This window comes from Zonotrichia albicollis, chromosome 11, assembly GCF_047830755.1.
Source record: "Zonotrichia albicollis isolate bZonAlb1 chromosome 11, bZonAlb1.hap1, whole genome shotgun sequence".
In the NCBI taxonomy this organism is placed as follows: Eukaryota; Metazoa; Chordata; class Aves; order Passeriformes; family Passerellidae; genus Zonotrichia; species Zonotrichia albicollis.
The window spans coordinates 3,838,970-3,862,825 of record NC_133829.1 but is presented as its reverse complement, the minus strand read 5'-3'; the positions used below and the strand labels follow the sequence as shown (position 1 = coordinate 3,862,825).

The 23,856-nt window shown below is 41.2% G+C and overlaps 2 protein-coding genes across 2 annotated transcripts in view; both read right to left on the bottom strand.

Moving 5' to 3' along the window:
• Window positions 1-3,190: 3,190 nt before the first annotated feature.
• Window positions 3,191-23,856, bottom strand: part of FAM169B (Protein) — a gene marked incomplete at its 5' end in the record, with an annotated part of 39,711 nt that continues 19,045 nt past the window's right edge. Inside the window, 6 exons of the mRNA XM_074549758.1 lie at window positions 3,191-3,573; window positions 8,316-8,386; window positions 11,037-11,165; window positions 13,510-13,692; window positions 20,294-20,468; window positions 22,012-22,097. Of these exons, the coding sequence (XP_074405859.1) occupies window positions 3,352-3,573; window positions 8,316-8,386; window positions 11,037-11,165; window positions 13,510-13,692; window positions 20,294-20,468; window positions 22,012-22,097 (866 nt within the window). The remainder of the gene's footprint in view (window positions 3,574-8,315; window positions 8,387-11,036; window positions 11,166-13,509; window positions 13,693-20,293; window positions 20,469-22,011; window positions 22,098-23,856) is intronic.
• Window positions 5,190-8,309, bottom strand: LOC102070110 (crooked neck-like protein 1). Its single transcript, XM_005483462.4, has one exon. It carries the CDS (start codon window positions 7,351-7,353, stop codon window positions 5,293-5,295), a length of 2,061 nt encoding a protein of 686 aa, XP_005483519.2. The 5' UTR covers window positions 7,354-8,309; the 3' UTR covers window positions 5,190-5,292.

The window sequence follows — 23,856 nt, the reverse complement described above, 5'->3', positions numbered from 1 at the left end:
ATCTGAAAGCACAGAAAGCATGCAGCAAGGTCAGGAAAAGCTGCCTCACAGAGGCAGATCCAAAATCCAGGGCTGTTCACTGATGTCATGACAGACCACAAGGTCTCCATCCCCGCACTTGCAAGCATCTTGACAGTACCAGAGCCACAGCTCAGAGTTAAACAGAAAACCAAAATCTATCACAGGAGGCTGAAACAAAATTAATTCAGACTAAAGAAACTGGATGCACTTGTAAAGACAAAACTTTAGAACAACTTGCCAACAAACGTTGGGCAGTGGGAAATCTGCCACATCTGAAAATCAAAACTGCCAAATCAAAACAATTCCTCCAAAAAATGGATTGTTTCAACCAAAACCAATGATTTTTGACAGAGAAACCATGCACAAAATTGTCTGGCTTACATTATGTGAAACATGACAGATTACCCTAATGAAATTTCTAGCCTTAAAATCCATATGTTTACTTGTCTTGAGAGCAAATCAAATCCTTTTTTCAGTTGGCACACACCCACCAGATGACTGCTAACGTTAATTCTGATGTTTAACATCTTATTTTCAGGCCAGACTTCAGTGTCTCTGCTTGTAAGAACCATAGACACAAACTCCCTCTCTGCAGATGTGCCTCCCCTCTCTCACTCACCTCCTTGTCTCCTGAGCAGAACCATCACCGTGTCTCATCACGACCAAAGTGTAGATTCAGAAAGACAATAAATCTGAGCTTTTGAAAACTTTTCCCCAAAAACTGGAATGCTCTTTCAAGCCTTTGCCAGCTTTTTCAGCACACTGAAACAATCCTATCCCCATGTAAATGCAGATTTGTTTTAAATAAAAGATCTTCCACTGAAAGAAAAAAATGTGTTTGTGCTATTAGGAGTGGTTTTTCTACTCTGTTCTATTGAGACAGTAAAAATATTGGATTTGTTTCTGATTCTGACCCTTTTAGGATTCCTCTGATCTCATCAAGCAGTGCTTTAGACTGCTAAGAATGAGTTGAAGGTCCAAGCTTCTGCATTAATCAGATACCTTAAGGCACTAATATAACAAAAAAAAAAAATCAATATTCAGACTAATTGTTCTGTAAATCAGCATTTCAGAAACAACATGGAACAAGCCTCTGCCCTCCTGGAACCTGTAGCCATGGAATTTAGTACAGTTAAGCAGGAGCTCAGAATTCCTGGCTCTAATTGTCGCAAGTTTTGATGAGAAGGATGATCTCTGTGTGATTAGAGAGAACCAAGCACCTGCCACCACAGCCTCAGCAAATGCACCTTCACTCATCTCAGCTGTCATCATGAGAATTCCTGACACTTGGAACACAGAGAGACACTCAGAAAACAAAAACCTAATAAAATCAAGGAAGGAAGTTAGTGCACAGAGGAAAGAAGCAACTTTTCTGTGAGAACAGCCAGAAGTGGTTGCTAACGTAGCTGTGGATCACTGGCCAACAGGTGAAACAGAAATTCATATGGGGAATTTTGAAAAATTGATGTTTTTACCCTCTAAATAAAAATGTCTCCAGATACAGAATGGATTTAATCTAATTAGTCATCTGCCCAGTTCAGACAGTACCTTATATTTCTCATTTATCCTCATATAAATTCATTTAGTTTCTGGGGCCTTCTTAAATAAAATGTTATTGAAAGACTTAATTCAGATTAAAATTCTTAATGATCCTCACTTGCTGGAACAACCCCAGTTTTCCTTACTCTGCCATTATAATATAATGAGCAAACTGGACATGAGTTCAGTTTGCCAGGGCACTGCAAGCCCAGATCAACTTTCATGAGCAGAGATATAATAATTTTTTATCATATTTCAAAGCAACTGGTATTGTAACTCTTCACAAATTTTTTTTTTTTAAAGCATGTACTTGACCATACCTTTAACAAGAATATAGGCTGTTCCACAGGAGGACATGAAGTTTCTAGGAGTCTTCACAGCACAATCTTGGTGACTTTTTAACAACCTTAAGATCAACTGACTTTAAAGTTAGTCCTAAATGCACTTTCTTTGCAACAAGAGAACCATAGCAACATGATTAAGGCTGGCACACGATCCAGTGTTTTAATTCTCTTGGCAAAAACTTGTAAGTTCCAATTATAGCATTTCTTTTTCTTTTTTTTTTTTTCAAGAGATGCTTAGGAAGGTCTGATTTCACTGTGTCTCAGGCATATGGTTTACAGAGCAGCTCAACAGGGAAGGAGTTACTTGGATACATGAATAAATGCTACATTAAATCACAACCTTAAACAAAAACAGGGTGATGGGGCTATGTGTGAGCAATTATGCTGTACAGGGAAAAAATATACATCTCTGCAGTGTACCTACAATGCCTGCCCACAGATCTGTCTCCCTGGAAATGCTGGATTAGTTTCTGGAAAGAAACAACTACCTCTCCTTGTTCCAAGGCAGCCACTTAAGAATTACAGGTTGCTGGATCTGTTCAGGATTATCAGGACCCTCCTGCTGTTCACCTCTTTGCAAAGCCTTCTCTGCCACTGGAATAAAGATCTGATCCTTATGAGTTTCACCTGAAATTCATTATCACAACACTCAGGCTTTTGAAATAACCCACTAGAAAAAAAAAATATTCTAACACAGAACCAGCCTGTGGTAAAAGAGCAAAATTTCTTTACCAAGCCACAGCATGGTAATCTAGTGAAGTATATTTCCAAGTTAATTGATTGCAAAACATAAGGAAAGAGCCTACAGGAAATGAAACATGCAATATAGAATCTACATGAAGTTCTACACCCTGAGCTTGCACACAGAATTATCACAGTGCCTGAACCGAAAGGCAGTTTAATGCCTGTAGCTTGTTCACTCTTCTTCTCTGCACCAAACTTTTTCTGCATGAATGGCCTTTGTGTGCCATCCTGTCCACCACAGGGTTTAAGGCAGATTTTTCTGCTAGGAAAGCTCAAATGAAAGCAATTCAAGATCAATTGTTCGCTCTGAAAGGAAGGTTACAACTGTCATTCTGATACCAACGTGTGTTGTGGTATCTCCCTTCCATAATGCAGGATGTGGTTTCCATAGAAATATCTTCTTACATCAGTACCTACAAGCCCTCCAATTATTCCCCTTTGGACACCTCATGCAATCCAATAAAATCTTTTCAGAGCAGGGAAATAACTAGGCTCAGCTACTACTTAATTACTTGGTGAGAAGAAAAAGAAAAGCACACTTAGTAAACAAAAGCTTTATTTAAAACAAAACATAAAATGGAGAACATGTACTGCAAAAAAAAATTCATCATACCTGGAAAAATTTCTCCATTGTTACAAATTAAGAACAGTCAATTACAACTTTTAAGATCATACTGAATTTTGCTGGTTTCTGAATTTGCAATTACGGTGTCATTTTAAATTGTTTGGTGGCCTTTTCTCCATCTAAGTCCCCAGGACCTTCTCTTTTCCTGAGTCCTTTACGTTGCTGAGTATCACCTGCACTTTTTTCCAAGTTCTCCTCTTGAGGACCTTGTGAGTTGAGAGTCCCTGCTGCTGTTTTGTCATCTTCTTTCTCCATGGCATCTCCTGCCACTTGCCCAACTCCAGGAAAGCAGTCAACACCCTGAAATTAGAGCCAAGACAGAATGATCAGCAAATTATACACAAACAAAATAAACAGTGACTTGATCCTGACATCAAACATTTTCTGTTGGCCATGGCTGCCATAAACGTGCAAGGCACGAAACTCAGCTGCATTTTTTGTCTAGAACAGCTTCATTCCTGCTGCTCTGCCTGCCTTCCCAAAGTGTCAGCATAAGGAAAACTGGGAGCACAGGGAGCCTTGATCTGGCTGGGTGGGCTCTGGAGCCATGGCCACAGCACACAACAAGAGCGTGCACCACAGGGGCTGGAGCCACCACAGCTCCCCTGGGACACTCAGGGCTGAGGGAAACAAACTGATTTAATTGTGTGGCAACCAAAATGTGCTGGGCAAACAACCCCTGCAGCTTTCTGTTTTGCTTCCACTCATCTCGCCGTTTTCTTTATTACTTCAAAAAGCTTCATTCCTGTGATTTGTTTTCTCAGACACATGGCTTAGGCTTCATCTAAACCTCACTGTCTGTTTTAGGCCTAAGTGCTAAAAAAAGCTAAACATGGCCAGATCTGCAGCTCAGCAGTGAGATGAAATAATTAGGACAATAAAGGGTTAGACCTATTCATTCTGAAGCAACACTCAAGCTCCTGCACAGAAAAGATCACAAGTGGAGTTCAGAAAGTCCTTCCATATGCAAACACAGAATTCACAGACTCACTAGGTTGGAAGAGACCTTCAAGATCATCAAGTCCAACCCAGCCCCAACACCTCAACTAAACCCTGGCATCCAGTGCCACATCCAGTCTTTTTTTAAAGACATCTAGGGGTGGTGACTACACCACCTCCCCAGGCAGGCCATTCCAGAAATTTATCACTCTTTCTGTGAAAAACTTTTTCCTAATATCCAACCTGTATATTCCTTGATGCAGCTCAAGCCTGTGTCCTCTAGTTCTGTCAGTTGATGTTTGGAGAAAGAGACCAACTCCCACCTGACCACAGCCACCTTTCAGGAAGTTGTAGAGAGTGATAAGGTCACCTCTGAGTCTCCTTTTCTCCAGGCTGAACACCCCCAGCTCCCTCAGTTGTTCCTCACAGGGTTTGTGTTCCCAGCCCTTCTCCACAGCCTTGTTGCCCCCTCTGGACGTGGTTGAGTGCCTCAACGTCCTTCCCAAACTGAGGGGCCCAGAACTGGTACAGCACTCCAGGTGTGCCCTCACCAGTGCCAAGCACAGGGGCAGAACGACCTCCCTGCTCCTGCTGGCCACACCATTCCTGGTACAGGCCAGGAGCCATTGGCCTTCTTGGCCACCAGGGCACTCTGCTGGCTCATATTCAGTCAACTGTTGACCAGTATCCCCAGGTCCCTTTCTGCCTGGGCACTGTCCAGCCACACCGTACCCAGCCTATAGCATTGCAGGGTTATTGGGGCCAAAATGCAGGACTCAAGCCTTGGTACAGTTTGGCCACCATGGTTCTGGGTTTTTTTTTTTTTTGGGTTTTTTCTTTTTGGGTTTAGGGTTTTTTTGTTGTTTTTTTTTTTTTTTTTTTTTTTTTGTTTGGGGGGTTTTTTTGTTGTTGTTTTTTGTTTTTTTGGTTTTTAGTAAACAAAACAAAACTAAACAAAACCAAAACAAAAAAAAAAAAAAAAAAAAAAAAACAAACAAAAGCCTCTCCAAATACATTTACTTATCACCAATGAAAATACTATACCATGGCCCAGGAAAGGGGTGGGAAAAAAACAAGCTATTAAGTCTGGCTTTCAACAATGTCTTTGTCGGGATCCATGGCTGCCACTTCGCTCTCCTGCTGCTGCTTCTTCCAGAGCTTTGCCATAGCCAGGAGTTTGAGGTTGGGCTGATTGGCAGCATCTTCTGGGAAAATATAATCATAGTACTCCTCCCATCCAGCATCAGACCCATCTTCAGCCTGCAGCTTTCTCCTCTTCTTTATTCTCTCAGGCATCAGTTTATGTATCCTCTCCTTAGTGGCAGGGGTGCCATGCTGCTCCTCGAAGCTCCTCCAGGACTCGAGGAGCACGGCCCTCTCCTCCTTGTCCTTGCAGCTGCCCATGGCCTCGTTGGCCTCCTTGTAGACCTGCCGGCAGCGCTGCAGCCTCTCCTCCTGCCCCACCAACAGCTCAAACTGGGCCAGGCTGATCCACACCTTGCTGTGCTGTGTGCGCTGCAGCAGCCGCCGGTAAAGCCTCCTGATCCTCTCATACTCCTCTTGCTCCATCTCAAAGTCAATGTAGGATTTCCAAAGCACCTCCGGCATGTCCAGCCGGGGCTGGTCAATAGCCAGCTCGTAGATGGCCCGGGCACGGTCAATGTCCCCAAGGATGGTTTCTAGCTCAGCAAACTTAATCCAGGACATGCAGTTTTCTGGTGCAAACTGCAGGAATTTTTCATACAACTTTCGGCAACGGTCAAATTCACGCAGCTGTAACTCCAGCTCAATGTAACCTTTAAACAGTTTGGTTTTTGGACATTTACCTATGGATGTCCCCAAAGCCCTTCTGGCAAGCAGGAGGTTTTTCTGGCGAATTTCAAACTGTGCATACAGCAGCCACATCTTGGCAAGTGTAAACCTCTCATGGGGCACGAGCTCAAGGCATGCCTGGTACACCTGTCTGGTTCGCTCTGCATCCTTTGCCTCCAGCTCCTCATAGAGTGCATAGTTAATCCAGAGGTAGATGTACCTCTTCCAGAGGCGTTTCTCCTGGATGGGGGGCACGTTGGCGATGGCTCTCTCGTACACCTCCCGCACAGTCTCGGCGTCCATGTCGCTCTCCACCAGTCGCAGGTAGTCGAACCACGCGTCGTAGTTGTGGGGGTTTGCCTTCACCTCCTCCTCATACTGGAATCTCCTCTTGCTGACAATGGTGTCCTCAATTCCCCTCCTGTCTCCAAACTTCTTCTCAAAGATGGTGTAATTCTTGAGGAGATCCTGGACATCCTGCTTTGGAATTCTATCCAAGGCATACTTGTAGATAATCCTCACTCTTTCAAATTCTTTCTGGTTCTCCTCAAACTTGGCAAATGCCACATACAAGTGCTCATCCATGTGCTCCTCCCCAAAGAACTCCACTGCCCTCTCATACACCTTCCTGGCATGGGCTAAGTAGCTGTGCTTCTCCTCAAAGCGGGCATACTTGATCCAGTTCTTCACACTGGGGTGAACAAGGACAAATCTCTCATAAATGCTTCGTGCTCTGTCCACCTCTTTGTATCTGAGCTCGAAGTTGATGTAGGAGTGCCAGGCTTGCTCCTCTGGCTGCCACTCTATCCACCGTTCAAACACCTGGCGTGACCCAGCAACATTCCCCAGCATCTCCTCCATGTACGTGTACTTGGACCAGAACTGGCTCACCCTGGGCAGGGTGGTGATGGCCCGGTCCCAGATGTTCCTGGCGTGGTTGACCTGGCGGTTCTTCATCTCCATCTCAGCATACTTCAGCCAGAGGGTGACACTCCTGTAGTCCACATCCAGGGCACGCTCGTAAATGGAACGGGCTCTCTGGATTTCCTTCAGGCTTTCCTCCCATTGTGCATACTTTATCCAGTTACTGATAACAGTCCTGTTCTTTCTTATGTTATCTTCAAAAGCCTTCCTCTTCCTGAGTTTATAATCATTTAGCTCTTCAACATCTGTGATCATCTGCTGCAGAGGTGGTGGAAGAAGCTCGAGTTCCCTCTCCTTTGCCTCTCTCAGAAGCTGCTCTGCTGTGATTTGAACTTCAGCAGGTGCCTTGTTTTTCACCTTTGCCACTCTGGGGATGTGCTGCTTCCCAGGCTCCATAGATGCCATCTTGCTACCCTGGCCTGCAGCTCTCTTCTCACAAGATTATTTGCAGCAATTAATTTTAAGTTCTTAACTAGATCCTATAATCTTAACTGCAGCAGTTCTTTAAAGTTTAGAAATAATTCACTCACAAAAAAAAAAAAAAAATTACTGCTCAAGCAGACAAAGACAGAATAGAAACTGACACCTTGTGGGTCAGGGTGCTGGCAGCAGTCCAAATAAATGGTGGCTGCAGCTCTCCAGGAGTGACAGGTGTGGTTCTCTTGTAGCACTGATCCTGTAGATGGGTGAAGTTTCCCTCTGAAGATCCCGTGGTGGCGTAGAAGTGTCCAGTCCTCCTCTGGGAATCCAGTGGAAAAAGGCTGCCTGTGGTACTCCAGGGCTCAGATTATATCCAGGTGGGAATGCTTGGCTCCTCCCCCTGGGCAGAGCATCTCCCAATGGGATGGTGTAATCTTATCAGTCACGCGGGGAGGCTAAATGGGCCATTAACAGAAGATATCTCCTGGAGGGAGGATGGGTCATAGAAGAGATAAAGAAAAACTGTCCTACCTGGTTTTAACAGATGTTGACAGAATACACCTGGTTACATCTTGCAGTGCAATCTAAGACAGTTAAATTCTACTTTTCTATGTTGTAAGATATATAGTTGTTTTCTTTTAAGAGATAAAACAACTCCAATAAAACAGCTGTGATGAAACAATGACAAACACTTGTTTGTGGATAAAGAAGATACAGTGTGTTCATCCTTGATTTTGTCAAAGATTGTATTGCTTGTTACAATCTCTGCTGTTTTATCTTCCATAGATAAGACAGAAGAGTCAGTGATGATTTTACATTATTGCTGTTGTTGATTGTAAGGTGTTTTCCTTTGTTTCATTTTACTGTCACAGGTACATTACTGTTTAGAAAGGGAGAAAGGCACCAAGGGAAAACAAGGTCATAAGATGGCATATTAGTTACTGTACCTTATTCATCTGGTCTAATTGTCTGGGCTTAGTAGTTGGAGTCTTCTCCATACAAGAGCCCACTTCAGCTTCTGGAGAAGTTGGGGGAATATTTTGCCACAGAAAGAGATTAAAAAAGAAAAATATTATCATATTTGCACAGCTATTTCCATTTAAAAAAAAACACCAGAAAAAGCCACCTGACTCTCACCTACAATCCCTCTTGCCTTGTTTTTGTTAATTAAACAAATTAGATGGCCCCATGACACTACCACAAAAACCTAAGCTGAACAATTACACTAGAAACAAACTGTCTGTGGATCTTGAAAGTGCTGCTAAATAGATAATCAGTTCTCCTCTTACACCTAGAAAACCCATATCCCTTTTTCCAGAAAATATAGGTACTCTGACCAATTCTGATAAAGAATTACATGCAATCACTTGAAATTTATTTTAATTCTTCTCAGCCTGCTTGGTTCTGCATTAGCTTCACATTTACATGCTTTATGCATACTACTAAACTACTTCCAAACAGCTCTGTTCACTGCCTGGTAGATTTAGCAACCACGACCAAACCATGTGAAATGATTTCTGTTCCTCCAATCAGCCCCAGAAGAGAAATGTCATTATGTTCCTGTTGCTGAGACTATTTGATGAAACTGAATCTCCTACATTTTTCAAACAATAAGAATTAATTCAGAATGAATGACTGCAGCCATGTGTGACAACATACTAAAAAGCTTGATTTTTATAGATATATGTACAGACAGAAATATGTGTGTGTGTGTGTGTGTGTGTGTGTGTGTACATGCCTACATGTGTATCTGTGCACATCCAAATTGAAGTACCAGCTGCAGCAGAGGGCTGCAGTTTATATGAACTGCCACTAGATGCAGCCACACCACCTTGCAAAATTGAATATTCTGACCTCAAGATTACAGAAACCTGTTTTGGAATATGTATGACTGTAGAATTCCTACAAGAACATAAATGGTATTCAATCCTGAGTACTGGTGTGGGGAAAAAAATCCATAATATGAGCAAAATATTCAATTTTTCTTCTCAGTAATTTTGTTCCAAAACACAGCATTGCACAGCATTGCAAATGTCAACAGGAATCTAAGAAATCAGAGCAGAATAAGACTTGTCTATTTTCACAGTTGTTGCCATAGATCCTGATTGGAGCTGACAATATTGAATTACATTGTGTTTTGCTTTCTGCATAACAGAGAAAGTAGGAATGAAGACCTTATTCCCAAGAGACATCCCTAAAGATAGAATCATAGCATCATAGAATAGTTTGGATTGGAAGAGACTTTTAAAGGTCATCTAATGCAATCCCCAGCAACAAGCAGGGACATCTTCTACAAGACCACGTTGCTCCAAGCCCCATCCAACCTGACCTTGGACACTTCCAGTGATGGGGCTGTCACAGCTTCTCTGGGCACCCTGTACCAGGGCCTCAACACCCTCATAGCAAAAATTTATTTCCTCATATCTAGCCTAAATCTATCCTCTTCTAGTTTAAAATCATTATCCCATGTCTTGTTGCAACAGGTCCAGCTAAAATCTTTATCCCCACCTTTCTTAGGGTCCCTCTTTAGGCAGTGGAAAGCTGCAGTCAAGGCAGTTCCCCAGCCTCATGTGTATTTTTTACTGACAGCAATTCTGGTGGAATGATATTTCCCCATTCTTTGGGTCATTCATCTATTTGTTTTTCTAGAAGATGGCAAAAAGAAGAAAGAAAAAAGAAAGCATCTTCTCCCCCAGGATCTGCTGAGTTTTGATCTGATCGTAGTTCTGTTCAGTTGCCATTAATAAACTTCACTTAGCAAGATTAAAGGTTTAGCTGGTTTAAAGCACAAGGAACACAGATATAATGGCTTCAGAGGAACCCAGCCTAGGGCTAAAGTCTGACTGAACTCTCCTGTGGGTGCTGCAGACAAGATGAAACGTGGTGTCTCAACAGAAGGTTCCCGAGCCAAAACAGAGCAGGATGGATGTGGGAAGGCATGGGAGAAATTTGCTGCACTTCCAGAAAGAGACAATGTGTGCCCTTTTTTTGGAACCCAGTGCTTATCACAGCTTGTGGGCATGCAGCAGAGGGGCCTGCCTGGGTCCTCCAGCCACCTGAACAGATTACATCAACAAGATTCCCACATGAACCATGAAAAGGTTTCCCCATTCTGTCGCTATCTTCTGTGAAGCAGGCAGAAAATGCTCCCAAGCAAAAAGGATTTACCCTGTAGGAGAGTACTTGGAATCTTCCAAAGCCCATAATGAAAACCTTTGTGTTTCCATCCAAGAATGGTATTGGCAGCAACTGAAGGTAATTAAACACACTGCCCACTGGCCATACAAATTTTTTCTTTATAACAATTTCAGAGAAACAAACCCCTGTCTATAACCCAGACAATGTGTTGTGCAACAGGGATTTTTTGGGCTAACTTCTACCCTGCTCTAAGCACACTGCAACAGGAGTTCCAGTCTTTTTATGCCAAGGCTGTGCTTTGTTCAGGATCTCTCAGATGCTCTGTGGTTCCATTTCATTACCTCGTAATTTCTAAGAATTGTCCTGTTTACTGTGAAAAGATGAGGAAACTGGCCTGCACACTCAGTATTGCCCCCATGTGCAAACAACAGAGACATCACCTCTCCATGATCACTACCTAACCCTTGGTTACATTTCCTATCTTTAGAAACTATAACACAGACAAGTTCACACTGCTTGTTTTAACTCACTTCCTGAAGGGGATGACTCCATCTGAATTTTTAACCAGATATTCAGTCGCTGGCTCCAATCTCCTGGTGCTTCCACTTCCCACAGTCGCTTCTGCTCCTCAGGATGAGCCTGCAGGAATTTCTGGCATACTGAAAGAAGAAATCAAGGGGTAAAAGTATGAATGAGTGAAAAGTATATTGGAAGAGGGAGCATGTTCTATCCCGGAAATTCTCTCAGACCTACTTTCATTAGTTCCTTCAGAAATCTTTCTTCTCCCTTCTCGTCTTCCTCCTCTTTGTTTTAGCTGGGACTTTCACGAAAAGTCTATTTGAAATGGCCTAAACACTCATGAGTGCATCCTACCATCTGCTTCAATCTAGATTATTTCTTTGTGAGTGCAGAAATAAGACTTGAAATGATTTGCTGAGCACCTTCTACTGCACTGCAGCACAGAACAATGTGCAGACAATCAGTGGATTTCACAGCAGTGTGGGGTTTTTTACCCTCACTCCTCTGAAAGGAGAGGGGCTCCTCTATCTTCCAGCTTTGGCCATTGAGAATGCTACTTCAATTTCTGTTTATAAAGAAAAGCTCTTGCTTCAGTTTGGTTTTGGGCCAAAGTCACCCTCCTTTTCACTACTGCTACCCTAGGCCCCATTGTTAGGTTCATTTATTTCTTTGGATGTGGAAAAATAAGAAATGGGAAGAACCAAGGGAAAAATTACAGGATACATGTGACAGGTGTACAATCACCTTTAAAAACCATATTGCCACAGATGCCTACCACTGTCATTACACACACTGACCATCCAAAAATTCAGGTCTGCTTCTGTTATCAAACTGAAGTATGTTCTATTTAACGGTATCCTTAGGATGTGTGCAGTGTCAAGAGGAGGCCCACGCTGTAGAACAAACAGTTCAAAACTTTTACAGGGCATTTTTCAACTTCCCTTAACCACTATCTTATCAGTTGCATCAACTGCTCTAAGATAGTGATCTGTAAACAACGAAATTACTGTCGTTCTCAGTCCATTGTAGTTCATCATACTACAGAATGGGTCATTTATCTTCAACATTCAGTTGAGCTTAACAATGGGATGTCGAAACAAAAACCCTAATTCTGGTATGTAAACATTTGCCTTACACTAATGAGCAGATCGAAGACATTAATTTTATCCAAGGATATCCAGACCAAATTATTCATTCCAATAAAAGCTACTAAAACTAACATATATACTAGAATCCAGGTATCTGCCACACAGCTTTTTCCTTCCTTCTACGCCTCTACAGCAGCTTAAATATCATGTCCATGTTAAATAAACTGTCCACAGCTTCAGAGATTTCAGTATAGAGATTTAAAGGTTGCATTCATTTGTCAAAGCATGAAAATGTGGTTCCAATGAAATTAAAAACAGACAGTGACTTCAATACGCTCAAAATTTAACTAAGAGTATTGGTATTTTTATAAAAGTAAACCTAATTAAAACATGATGCAAGTCAAATTTATTCACTACTAGCTCTAAACTTAATTGAGACAAAAGCAGAGTCTTCCAACATATTGCTGGTGTTAACACATAAGAAATGCAGCTTTCTCCTCCATGCTTTCTAAAGCCCTGAGGTCTGCCAAAGGAAAAATGGATATTATTGGGAGAAGAGAAGGAATGCTGTCAATACCATTCCCTCCTGAAATCACAAGTAGCAGTACCTGCTCGGGTGCTTTTGAATACATTCAAGGGCACACAATAACCAAGAGAGAGAGCACATGGGGCCAAAATTTTGTTGACACTTACTAGAAAATAACTGGAAAGCTGTAAGTCAATCAAAACATCTCCCCAAAAATGATGGTGAACACTGCACCACACAGAGAGCAACTTCAGAAAAAAAGTACTTTTCTAAAAAAGACACTTTTATAAATAACATGAGCACGGATTTTTTTCTGTGAATTTTACTAGCAAAACCAGAGTTTTGACCTGAAGACAGAGAAGATATATGACTACTTTGTGATCTTTTAAAAGTGACAAATGTTCAAAGACAGTTGAAACAAGTATTGATGTAACTGTATGACTGAGTAGAGCCTGGGTATTTGGATTATTAAATGTAATTTCTTAAACATGCAAGATCTACCAGAGCATTATGTGCACAGTGTGGGCTTGTCAAGATCTTATGAGTCTTTTCCCTGTGGTGTCAAATAAAATGTGTAAGTCCCTGTCTAGGGCAATGACATAGTTCTGAGAGAGAGCAGTTCTAGGAACACAAACTGTCAAACAGGCACCATGAGTTTTGTGCTTCTTGTTGTCTTACATAAATATTGGCCTACCTTTCCACAGGAAATTCCAGATGGCTCCAGAAAAGAACCATTTGCAGGCAAACAACGGTTCAGTTCAGACAAGGGCACTGAACTCTTACACAGTGAGGACAATCTTCCCAAGACCATATTGAAAATTATACATTATACATGACCCTCACCTAACGTGTCCACATCAAAGGATTTACCTTGATACATGGCAGCAGAAATAGGGCAGCTGATCCCCAAGGCATCCTCAGCCAGGAAAGACTGACAGAAATCATGCAACATTTTCATCCCTAGGCCACCTCTTCTGTACTTTCTCTGGACAAATATAGTATCCAAAACTGGCAGCAGGTAACACTGACTGGTTGTACCACCACACAGGCTCCCTGAAAACAGACAGGGAAAAACACATCCATTTACAAACAAAATTGGTATTGCTGCACTAACTGCTGTGTGATTTCAGCCACATACACCACCCTGGTACCTTTCCACAGGCTGTGAGGATGATCCCAGCTGAAGTGTATTTGCACAGACAGTAAAACACTTTCCAGGAGGATGATTTTTCCATGAAATGGAGAGGACCTGCCTAACGTGGCTCTCACCAGAGTCTTTTCCAGAGTCTGATTCTTCATCACACTATCTTGGTACACAGGCAATGCATATAGGAAAGCTCACTGCAAAGATTTAAATGGTCTAAAACCAAAGAGATATAAATATTCTGAATGTAATGTCAGTATACTCCCTTAAAAAAAACAACTGAGTTGTGCATTTTAAGAAAGCACTGTTAGAGATCCTTTGTAAGTCACTCCATTTCTACTGAGTGATAATTTATCACACATGTAGGTGCTTCTATTCCATCACTTGAACTGCCACTATCAGTGTTAAACCAGGGGTTTCACTCAAGGACAGTCCTTGCTAACAAACACATTAAGTCAGTTAACTGAAATCACGGGGTCATGACATAATGCTCTACATGTGGACAAAATACAGACACAAGCATAAGCCTCCAAAGTATTAAAACTAGTTCTCAGTGAAAATTGTCCAAAATAACCCTAAAACACAGAATGAAAGGATTTATTTTGCAATCACAAATCACAAACTCAAACTGGAGTCAAGAGAGAATTGATTAAGAACAGACATCCAGCATCCAAAATTTTGATGTTCACCCTAATCAACCTAAGGTCCTACTGCTGCATGCAGAATACCCTAAAAATAGAACTTCAAACTACTTTACAGCATAAACACTCAGTACCGAAATAAATGACCAATATCGGTTTTCCAACCATCTACATATAGAAGAGGGTCCCCATAGAAAAACCTCACGGATTTATATTATTTTCTAGAAAATATTTATGAAGATTTTATGCTGCTTTTGAGCACATGGCAGGTTAAATACAAATGGATATCCAATGGCCGGTTAAATACAAATGGATATCCAGGCCTTTATAACAGAAAATGGTTACATGTTCATACTTTGTTGCTTTAATCTCACCAAGACCTTCTCAGTTTATCTTTCTTACTACTTCCTAGTGGACCTGACTCAGTCTAGTTCTCAGTGTTTTGAGATACGAAGCTTTCATCACCTGACTAAGACCTATTTCACAGTTTTATCAATGTCCTGTTGAATGCCTGTTCCTAAATTCCAACAAAAGACTTCTACTTAACAGATCCTTTTATTTATTTTTTTTCACATTCCCACAACTGTCTTAAACTGGGGTCTATTTCTGCTCCTCCGGTTGGTGCCCAGCACCTTTCACTGATACTGGACAGGCCTGACTTTTACTGCTCTCTTTTCTGGATGCCAATCCAGCACAGCATACATGACTGTTTTTAATTCTAGACCCTGCTTTGTCAAGCTCACCATTTAGCAAGAATCCACGTCTGACAGACTGAGCCATACAACAAAAGTGTGTAGCTACATAACCACCCATTCACATCTTGATTAAGCTTGGTTCACTCCTGCTTAACCAAAGTGCATGCTTAACTTCAAACACATGTTCCAGCACATTGTTGGAAGAGGGTGGGTTGTGGTGGTGTTTATAACCTTTCAATATTTGTAACACATGATGGGTAGTTACTCTTTTTGTCATGAGCCAAAAAATTGAGTATATCCCCGGTCCCATTGTTAGCTGCCAACCCAACAGAGATGTCAAATTCCAGCAGAATTGCACCATACGTTCTAAGGGATAAAATTTTTCTCATGAGGTCTTTAAGAATCCCTGCATGTTGCAAGTGTTCTTTTAAGTATATTATTATCTCATATAGTCTGTCTCCTATAAATCCTGAGGAGAATGCTGTGCAGCAATCCCAGGAGCTGAGTGATTTATGTCTGAGCTCCTAATTTTGTGTTGAGAAGATGACAAAAACTTGTCATGTCTAAAGGCACTGTAAATAAAGAAACCATGAAGCCATTCTTCACCTTGTCCCTGGGAAACACATTAGGAGAGTCACAGCCCACAGGCATTTGAAATAAAATAAACAAACAAACCAACCTTTGGAACAAAGGCCACTTTGTCCCTGTTTCCCATGAAATAGCACAAGGTTACTGTTAGCTAATGGTGGCCCGGAGGTGGCCACTGGGCCCTCACACATTTGGTTGGAACACACAGACAAAGTTTTGAGGTGAAGGAGGAGACAGGGAAAATAAGGGCATTGGTGATGGAGAGGGAAGCATTCATGCAGCCTGCCCTCTGAAAGCCTTTGATCTGCTTGGTTAGGTCACGAGTGCCAAATGACCAACTTAGGAGCCAGCAAAATGGCAAACAGATATTACAAGGGCAGGAAAGCAGACAGCCATTAGCATTCCCAAAGAGCCACAAACCAGAAAAAAAAAACAATCCGGTCCCCACATCCAACAGACCCAAACAAAACAAGGTTGTGCACACTGACTATTTCCCTGCTGAACAACTTGGCTTGGCACACACATGTTTGGACAGGCCTGAGCACTTGTGTAAAGGGTGGGGAATATTTCTGCAGAGCAGAACCCAAGGTCAACCCATTGTGTGAGTTTGTATGTGAGAAGGCGAACAAAGGTTCTGGCTTCAATAAAATTAAATGAATTCATGTCTGGACTGGTATGTAGTCATTTCATTTTCATTACAGCCAGAACCTTCAATCCGCCTCAGAAATGCACATTAAAAATATTATTGCTAGCAAACAGAGGGAGACAAAAGCAATTATTCAACAAGATTTCAGCTAATTGTCTGTCAGGTTATATTCAATGCCGATTTTTTTTTTTCTAAAAGAAATTGATGTAATTGATGAAAAAATCAAATCCTGTTATGTTTTTAAGGATCTCTTTCTACAGGATAGTACCTGGGCCACCAATATCAAAAGACATTTCCAAAGGCTTGTATGAAGAAAGGTATGAAATGAATTTGAGCTCAAGAAGCCACTTCCAAGGACCATCTCTAAGGCTCTAGTGTAGGAAAAAAGCAGAGATAGAGCCAGGGATGCTTTTTTGCCTAATCCATCTCTGCTTAAGAGTTTTTGCAGTCAGGTGTTCCCAAACTGTGACTTGTGGAGCATTTCTAAAGAATGAATGAGAAGCCAACAATGCACTCACTCCTGATACACCTGTATGTTTTACAGCCTTCTCAGAGGACTCTGTTTGGTTAAGGCTGGTTTGATTCACATCACTCCAGACTTTTACTACTAAGATTTGTCAGGAGGGAAGGGACAAGCTTTGACAATCTGACTCTTTTGTTTTTCATACCGCAGACAGCTTGGTCTGCAGCTGGGCAGCTCATGTGTGTTACAGAGACAGTAATACATAACAGTAGGGAAAAAAGAAGGTCTATAAAAAAGGGATTTTGTTCTGGTTTGTTCTTAAAAGCACTAAGACACTCCTGGCTCACTGCATCCTCCAACTTCCTTGTTGGTTTATTTGCATCATGAATCTCCTACATTCTCCTGGCATTTATGTGAAGGTGGTAAAGTCCATTTTCAGTAATTATTAGTCCTCAGTAAATAAGAAAGGAAAAACTTTCAGGGAATTACATGGTCTCACTGCACAAGAAACAAGTGTCAGTAACCGTGGTAATTAATCCTACATCACTTCACAGAACACATTCTTTCTGAGGTTTTCACACATAGCATGAAATAAACACTTTAAACAACATAAAACAGATCTCAAACCCCAAGTATCAACATGAAGGCTTTCTGCAAAATATTTCATTTTCAGGTTGCTGCCTGTGGAGGAAGGTACAGGAAGAGGGAACTGTCGTTTCCTATTGTACCTTTAAGTAGCTCCATTTAGTGAGGTCTAACTGCTCCGCTGTCTGATATGGAAGCCGCTGACATAGATAAAATTGGAGACATTTATCTTGGCACGTGACAAAGTGTCTTATCAGCCTCATTAGTGGCTTAGTACATCTCATCAATCTTTAGTATACCCAGTGGTAAATGCTGCATGCCTGTCATTGGACAGGAATAGGCACATTCCAGAGAGGCCAAGTTGATGATCTGTGCAGTCATGAATAAATTTTGCTTTAATAAAGGTGTCTAATGCTCAGGAAAAGTGATAGCCTTGAAGAATGAGACTTCTGTTTATCTATACAACAGGTGCAGGGTGGCCGGTGCCAGAAGTGGCCAAATTGTCTCAAAACCTTGACTTGCAGCAGTTATTGCATCTCTGAGCAAGGAGGGTGCTCGAGACCATCTGTGCCTCTTTAGCTGGACTATTAAAAGAGATCCAGCTAAGGGTGGTCATAAGATGGATGGAAGCATGGAACTGAACCAAAATTACCGAGTTCACTTTGTACAGGCCACCTAGGAATTGGCAAATGGAAATGACATTACAGTATTGCCAAGATAGTTAATTGGAATCACTCAAGTCCATTGAAAATTTAGTTTGCATAACGACACATTAAATCTGTAGCAAAGATAGAACAGACTCACTGCTCCTTGGTCACCACTTCTGTGATTCACCCAGAAGACTTATGTTTGAAAGAGCCATGCTCCACAGACCTTTTCTGGCTTATCTGCCTCCACTGAAGCATGTTTTTTGTCATGCTATAGATAATGAAAAATTCACAGATGAGAAATACAGTTGAATACAACATCAATATGAGAATCTCAATTATCCAGTGAAAAAATCATACTGGAAAGAATGGTCAGGCAATTGCAGGGCATGGAAATAAAGGGAATCAGAATCACATGGTGGGCACAAAGGAAAATATTCTTTTCCTAGGACAGAGGTCCAGCACAATATAAAGTCCTGTAGTTAAGCTGCCTCTACTAAATGTTCTGACCAGGACAGCAAAAGTAAAAAGAACTTATGATTTTAAAAAATTAATTATGAAAATATGTAAAACAATCTTGTGAAATATAGCTTCTGAGTGAAGATATTTATCTTAGTCTCTTTTGGGCCTAATAAATCCAGGGCTCTTCTAAAAAGGAGAGAGAATAGAATCAGCCACAGCATGGTTGGTATGAAATCGAAATCACAGAACTTCAGAAAGAGGAATTATTTTCTAAATGCGTACATCAAATAGCAAAAAGCAGCAAAAACAATCAGCTTCAAGCTTCCCGAAAAGGCTTTGGCAAAAGATTGCAGCAATTTGTGACACAGGCCAACAACTAACAAATATAACTGCCCAGAGAAAAAAAACACTGGCAAGAAAAGGCAGATGCTGACAAAGCTGGACTTGAAGGATTTGTATTTTATGTGGACCTGGTTTAAAACCAAACTGTGACTCTCAACTTACTCAGAAACAGTTTCAACTTGGCTAATACTCCACCCATAACAGACTACTGTGCACATTCATTTCACTGGAGCATGAATCATTACAGCCCCTACAAGTGTTTCTTTCCAAAAGCTTTGCTCAGGAATATTTATGGACTTAAAGGAAAATGCACTTGTGTTTGGCATTACAAACCAGTTCATGAGCATAATCAGAGGCACAGACAGGGCTCCTTGATCAGAGGCTGAGTCCTGATTCCTCACTGACAGTGCAGCAGCACCAGCACGGTGCTGTACAAGCTACACCTCTGTGTGTACCAGGATTTTTCCATCCCAAGGAGCAGAACATCTCTTGTTGCTGGCCTTTGGGACTGCAGCAGAGAGGCACCTTCACAGTGTCCTCTGGAATCCAAAACAACCCATCTCTCAAGCAGGGTTTTTTTCTCCCATTTTGGACGGAGGGCTATCGAGTCCTGACTTGGGCAATATCTTACTTCCAAAGATCACACCTTCTCTGTGTTTAAACTGCTGGTATCAAAGTGATTCCCATGAAACTTAAGCACAGGCTGGTAACCAGCTCCCACATGGGGGCACAGGCTCAACTGCAAAACTGGAATTGTTCCAATTAAGCCTCTTCCACTCCAGACTGGTTGACAGCAATTATTTGCATTAATACAGACTCTGTGTTTAATAAGACCTTTACTAAAGTTAATAAAGTATCCCTAAAGAATTAAAACACATTTTCTTTTCTATGCTACTTAATCAATTAATTATGAAATCAATTAATCATCATCCTTAAAAGTGGGAGTACCACAACTGCATAAAGCATTCCAGGAGTGATCCAGTGCACACACTTTCCTCTACACAACCCAGCCACTGCTCCTCACACATCCAAAGATCCTTCCTCTTCTTGGCACCACCAATTCCCAATATGTTTATCCACTGGGAACTGCACTCCTTTTTCAGGTATCATTCTTTCCAGGATGCAATTCTCCATTCTGTGGATAGGCCCTACATTCTTTGTTCCTAGATGTACAACCTCCTACTTGGCTGCATTAAGCACATTTTATTGGAGTAAGCCAGTACCTCAGATCAGAATGGGGCTTGGAACTATCATGTTTAAATGAAAATAACATGGATGCCTTCCAAATTCTGGGAAGGTTTGTTCCCCAGATTAATTCTGAGGGAGATTTCATATAAAAATGTAAATGAGAGCCAGGATTATTTATACTGAAAGACAAACAAAAGGATTACATTTCTAGCCATTAGGAACCAGTGGAAATGTGTCTCTAAAATGACCTTACCTTTCATCTTGACCGAGTAAAAGGCAGCAGCCTCGCCGTTCCTCCAGAGTATCTTGGCACGCTCGGTGGCAGAGTGAGGTAGAAAGAATGCATCATTAGCTGAACTCCCTTCCAGCATTCCAAAAATAATGCAGTTCAGAACAAAGAGGACAATCCTTTCTCCAAATGTCTGGACCTAAGAGAACAAACAAAAACAGACCAAAGAAAAATGAGGCAGAGAATAGTATTTTGCATCTCATAAAAGGTTTCAAAATCAAAAGAGGCTGGGAAGGAGGAGGTCAGGAAACACATACACTTAATTTGGGGAAAATACCTCCTGAGTTGGTTCAGCTACAATAACAAAAACAGCTTTTCCTAGTGTTTCACCCTCTATCCAGCGGGCACAGAATAATTTAGTACCTATTTATAAAGCTTGACATATTTCTTGTTGTCACAGAGAGGAATTCTAAAGCAGCAGAAGTATCTTGATTGCAGTCACAGATTTGGAACCAGGATCAAGGCAATCTAATCCTGCTCAAAAGTGAAATGAAGACTGGATTCACACTGTGGGCCTGGTCACCTCTCCTCTATTACCTGTGTTCTCACAGAATCTAAGAACTTCGTGGGCCAGGACCTTACTGAGTTAGACACTATATAAAACAGAGAATGGTCTGTCCCAACCAGCTGTAATCTAGGTGTAACGTGAACAATCATTTTGTGCTGAATTCTTAGGAGACAACTGATAGGGCAGGGAGATAAAGGAATCTAAAGGCACAGGATTATGTTGATCATCAAGGTAAAAACTGCTGCCAACAAGCTTCTTATGAATGCTGAAAAAGAAATGAGAGTTTCCACATAGAATGGCAACTTACCTTTCAGCAATGAGCTAGAGGGGGTAAGATTTCTATTGTCAGACATTATTTTTCATTCTCTGTTGATACAGAGATGTTTGAAAGCCTGAAGGCCTGTGTCCCTGCTCCAAGTTCCATCCTGCAAGGATTGGTATCTCAAAATCCCTCCAGTTCTGTTACCCATAAAAAGCCTACTTAATTCTGCAAATAATTAAACACTATGTATGACAGGAAAAAATGATAAAGGAATGGAATCATTAAGGACCAAAAATACTGAGAGTTATGTAGGGAAAAAGAACTGACTTAATAACCTCATGACAACACAGCTCATAGGCAGCAGGCATCTGACTTTTTGGTTGCAAACAGACTCCAGGGTACCCAAACCTTTCCAATTATGAAAAAGTAGTTCTATCTTACCAAGATAATTTATTTTGAAAAAGACTTATGGATATAGAAATGACTAAATAGCAACCATTTCATAAAATGAATACAATATAAACATTATCCAAGGGGAAAAAATCATAACTAGCTAGATAAGACATTGTTCCAAAGGGTAGTAACACCTCCCACCAGACAGTTAATGTGAGAAATTATTGCTAATGTAGTAATTCAGTTTATGATTATTCCTTTAGTAGGCAGTGAAGGTAAACTAAAAACCAAAAGAAAACAAATCCCACAGATGAATCATAAGCTGCATGCACAGAATTGTTTAGAGAGGGCTAATGTGCATGTCACTGTGTCCTGGAGACGTGAAGCGCTTGGTGAACCACAGAGCCCAGATCCCACAGGTTCAGAGCAGGAGCTGCTGGAGACCAAAGACAATTCCATATAATTGCTCTGGCTGGGAAGCTCCAGGGTAAAGGCAACTGTTCAAAATAGCATCCTCACCAAAATGAGCCCATCTCTAGCAGGATCAGCTGTCTTCACAACATCTTCCACAGGCCACCAGCGCTGGCTCAAATAGACTGCCAAAACTACAGAAACAAAAACAGGGGAGCACGTTACCCACAAATACAAAGCAGGTTCTCAATTTTTCCACAGGCAGCCTCAGACCTACTTCTCCCTCCAGCTGACTCCAGTCTGTTCTGCTGTGAGACAGAAAAACAACAATTGTATTTCAATTTCACCTCCACGTCCCTTGATATCCAATTTTCAGTACTGCACGAGGCATCAAGTGAAGGTAATTTTTCTCAGGAATTGATGTGACTTTGGTGTGACAGCCTGTGTTCCATGTGAATAAAGCACTTCCTGCTTAATACTAAGTTCAGTAGCAGAGTAGGTTTGAGTGGCATTTGGGACAGTGGAGCTACCTGGATAAAGGTTACAGTTTTCAAGTTTCTTTCAAACTTTCCCCTACCTACACATATATATTTGCATATATTTAAGTGCACATATTTGCACTCATGCAAGTCAAACATGAAAATTCTCATATCTGCTTATCAAACAGCTTTTCAGCTCTCTCTGTGATTGAATTTCTATCTATGGGTAGCTTTAGAGTACAGACTCCTAAATTTCTACAGGACAGATATTTTCTGAGGTTCAAATGCACACTGAGAGGTTCCAATCAACAAAAGACAGACATAGACATGCATAATAAGAAACACTTTTGCTTCAGGGCAAAGTGTATCAGCAACCCACGTAAGTCAAGTCCTCATGTAGGTGTGATGTAAAACTTGCACCCCACTTCTTCCCATCCTTCCTCAATTTTTCACATTTGCAGGAACAAGTATTTAAACCCTACTCCTACATGTTCATCTACAGAATTCATTGCCTGCCAATAGATTTACAAGGAAAAGACTTGAAGCAGCAACAATGACACTGAAATTACTTCCAAGCCTTGTTCAGAAAGAAAAGTTTTGACATGGGGTCATTTCAAAGGATAGAGAATAAATTTTAAGGATTTAGATGAGGTTTTGGAATAAACACAGAAATCTGATCATTTATGACCACAAACACATCAAACAGCAAATATTTCAGCCAAAAGAATTCTTAGTATCCATGTACTGGTGACATTCACCTAAAGTACATGGCTATGATTTCAGGATTGCTCAAGAACACCAAATAGGGCACCTACCATGTCCATTTTTATATAGAAAGATAGAATATAATATAGGAAGAATGTTGCAAAGAACAGCACAGAGTTCACATGTTTGAGTCCTAAAAGAGTGCTCCAACAACTGGCTCTAACCTACCCAGCTAGGGACAAATATAAGAAAGTTCAAAACCATCTGTGAGTTGGAAACAAATTCACACACGAGGAAATGAAATGACTTTAAGGACAGGATTCATCATTTACCTGTTTTAGCCTCAGGTTATATGATTGTCACTGATGCACACAGGTTAATTTCCCTTTTTGCTTCAGCCTCTATCACTCCTGCTGGTTTTAAGGCTGGAGATTCAGCTTAGCTAACTTATATTTCCAATAAATTATTAAAGCATGTGCCAAAAAGCATTACACTTTGTGTGCTGGGTTAACAAGGAAGAAGTATTGCACGCAAGGGCAGATGCCTGTTTATAGCAGCAGACTCAATTCATTAAATATTATGCACTTACTTGCATGGGATTTTCATACTCTTTCTGTGATGGATTCAATCTGTTCCCTCAAACCCTTCCCTCTGCTTTCAAATGCAGCAGCCACTGCTCCATTACACATCCATGAAACATGCAGCTACAAAGGGAGCTGAGTCACACAAAGGGGACATAATGGGCCAAATGCTGACTTCAATAAGAGCT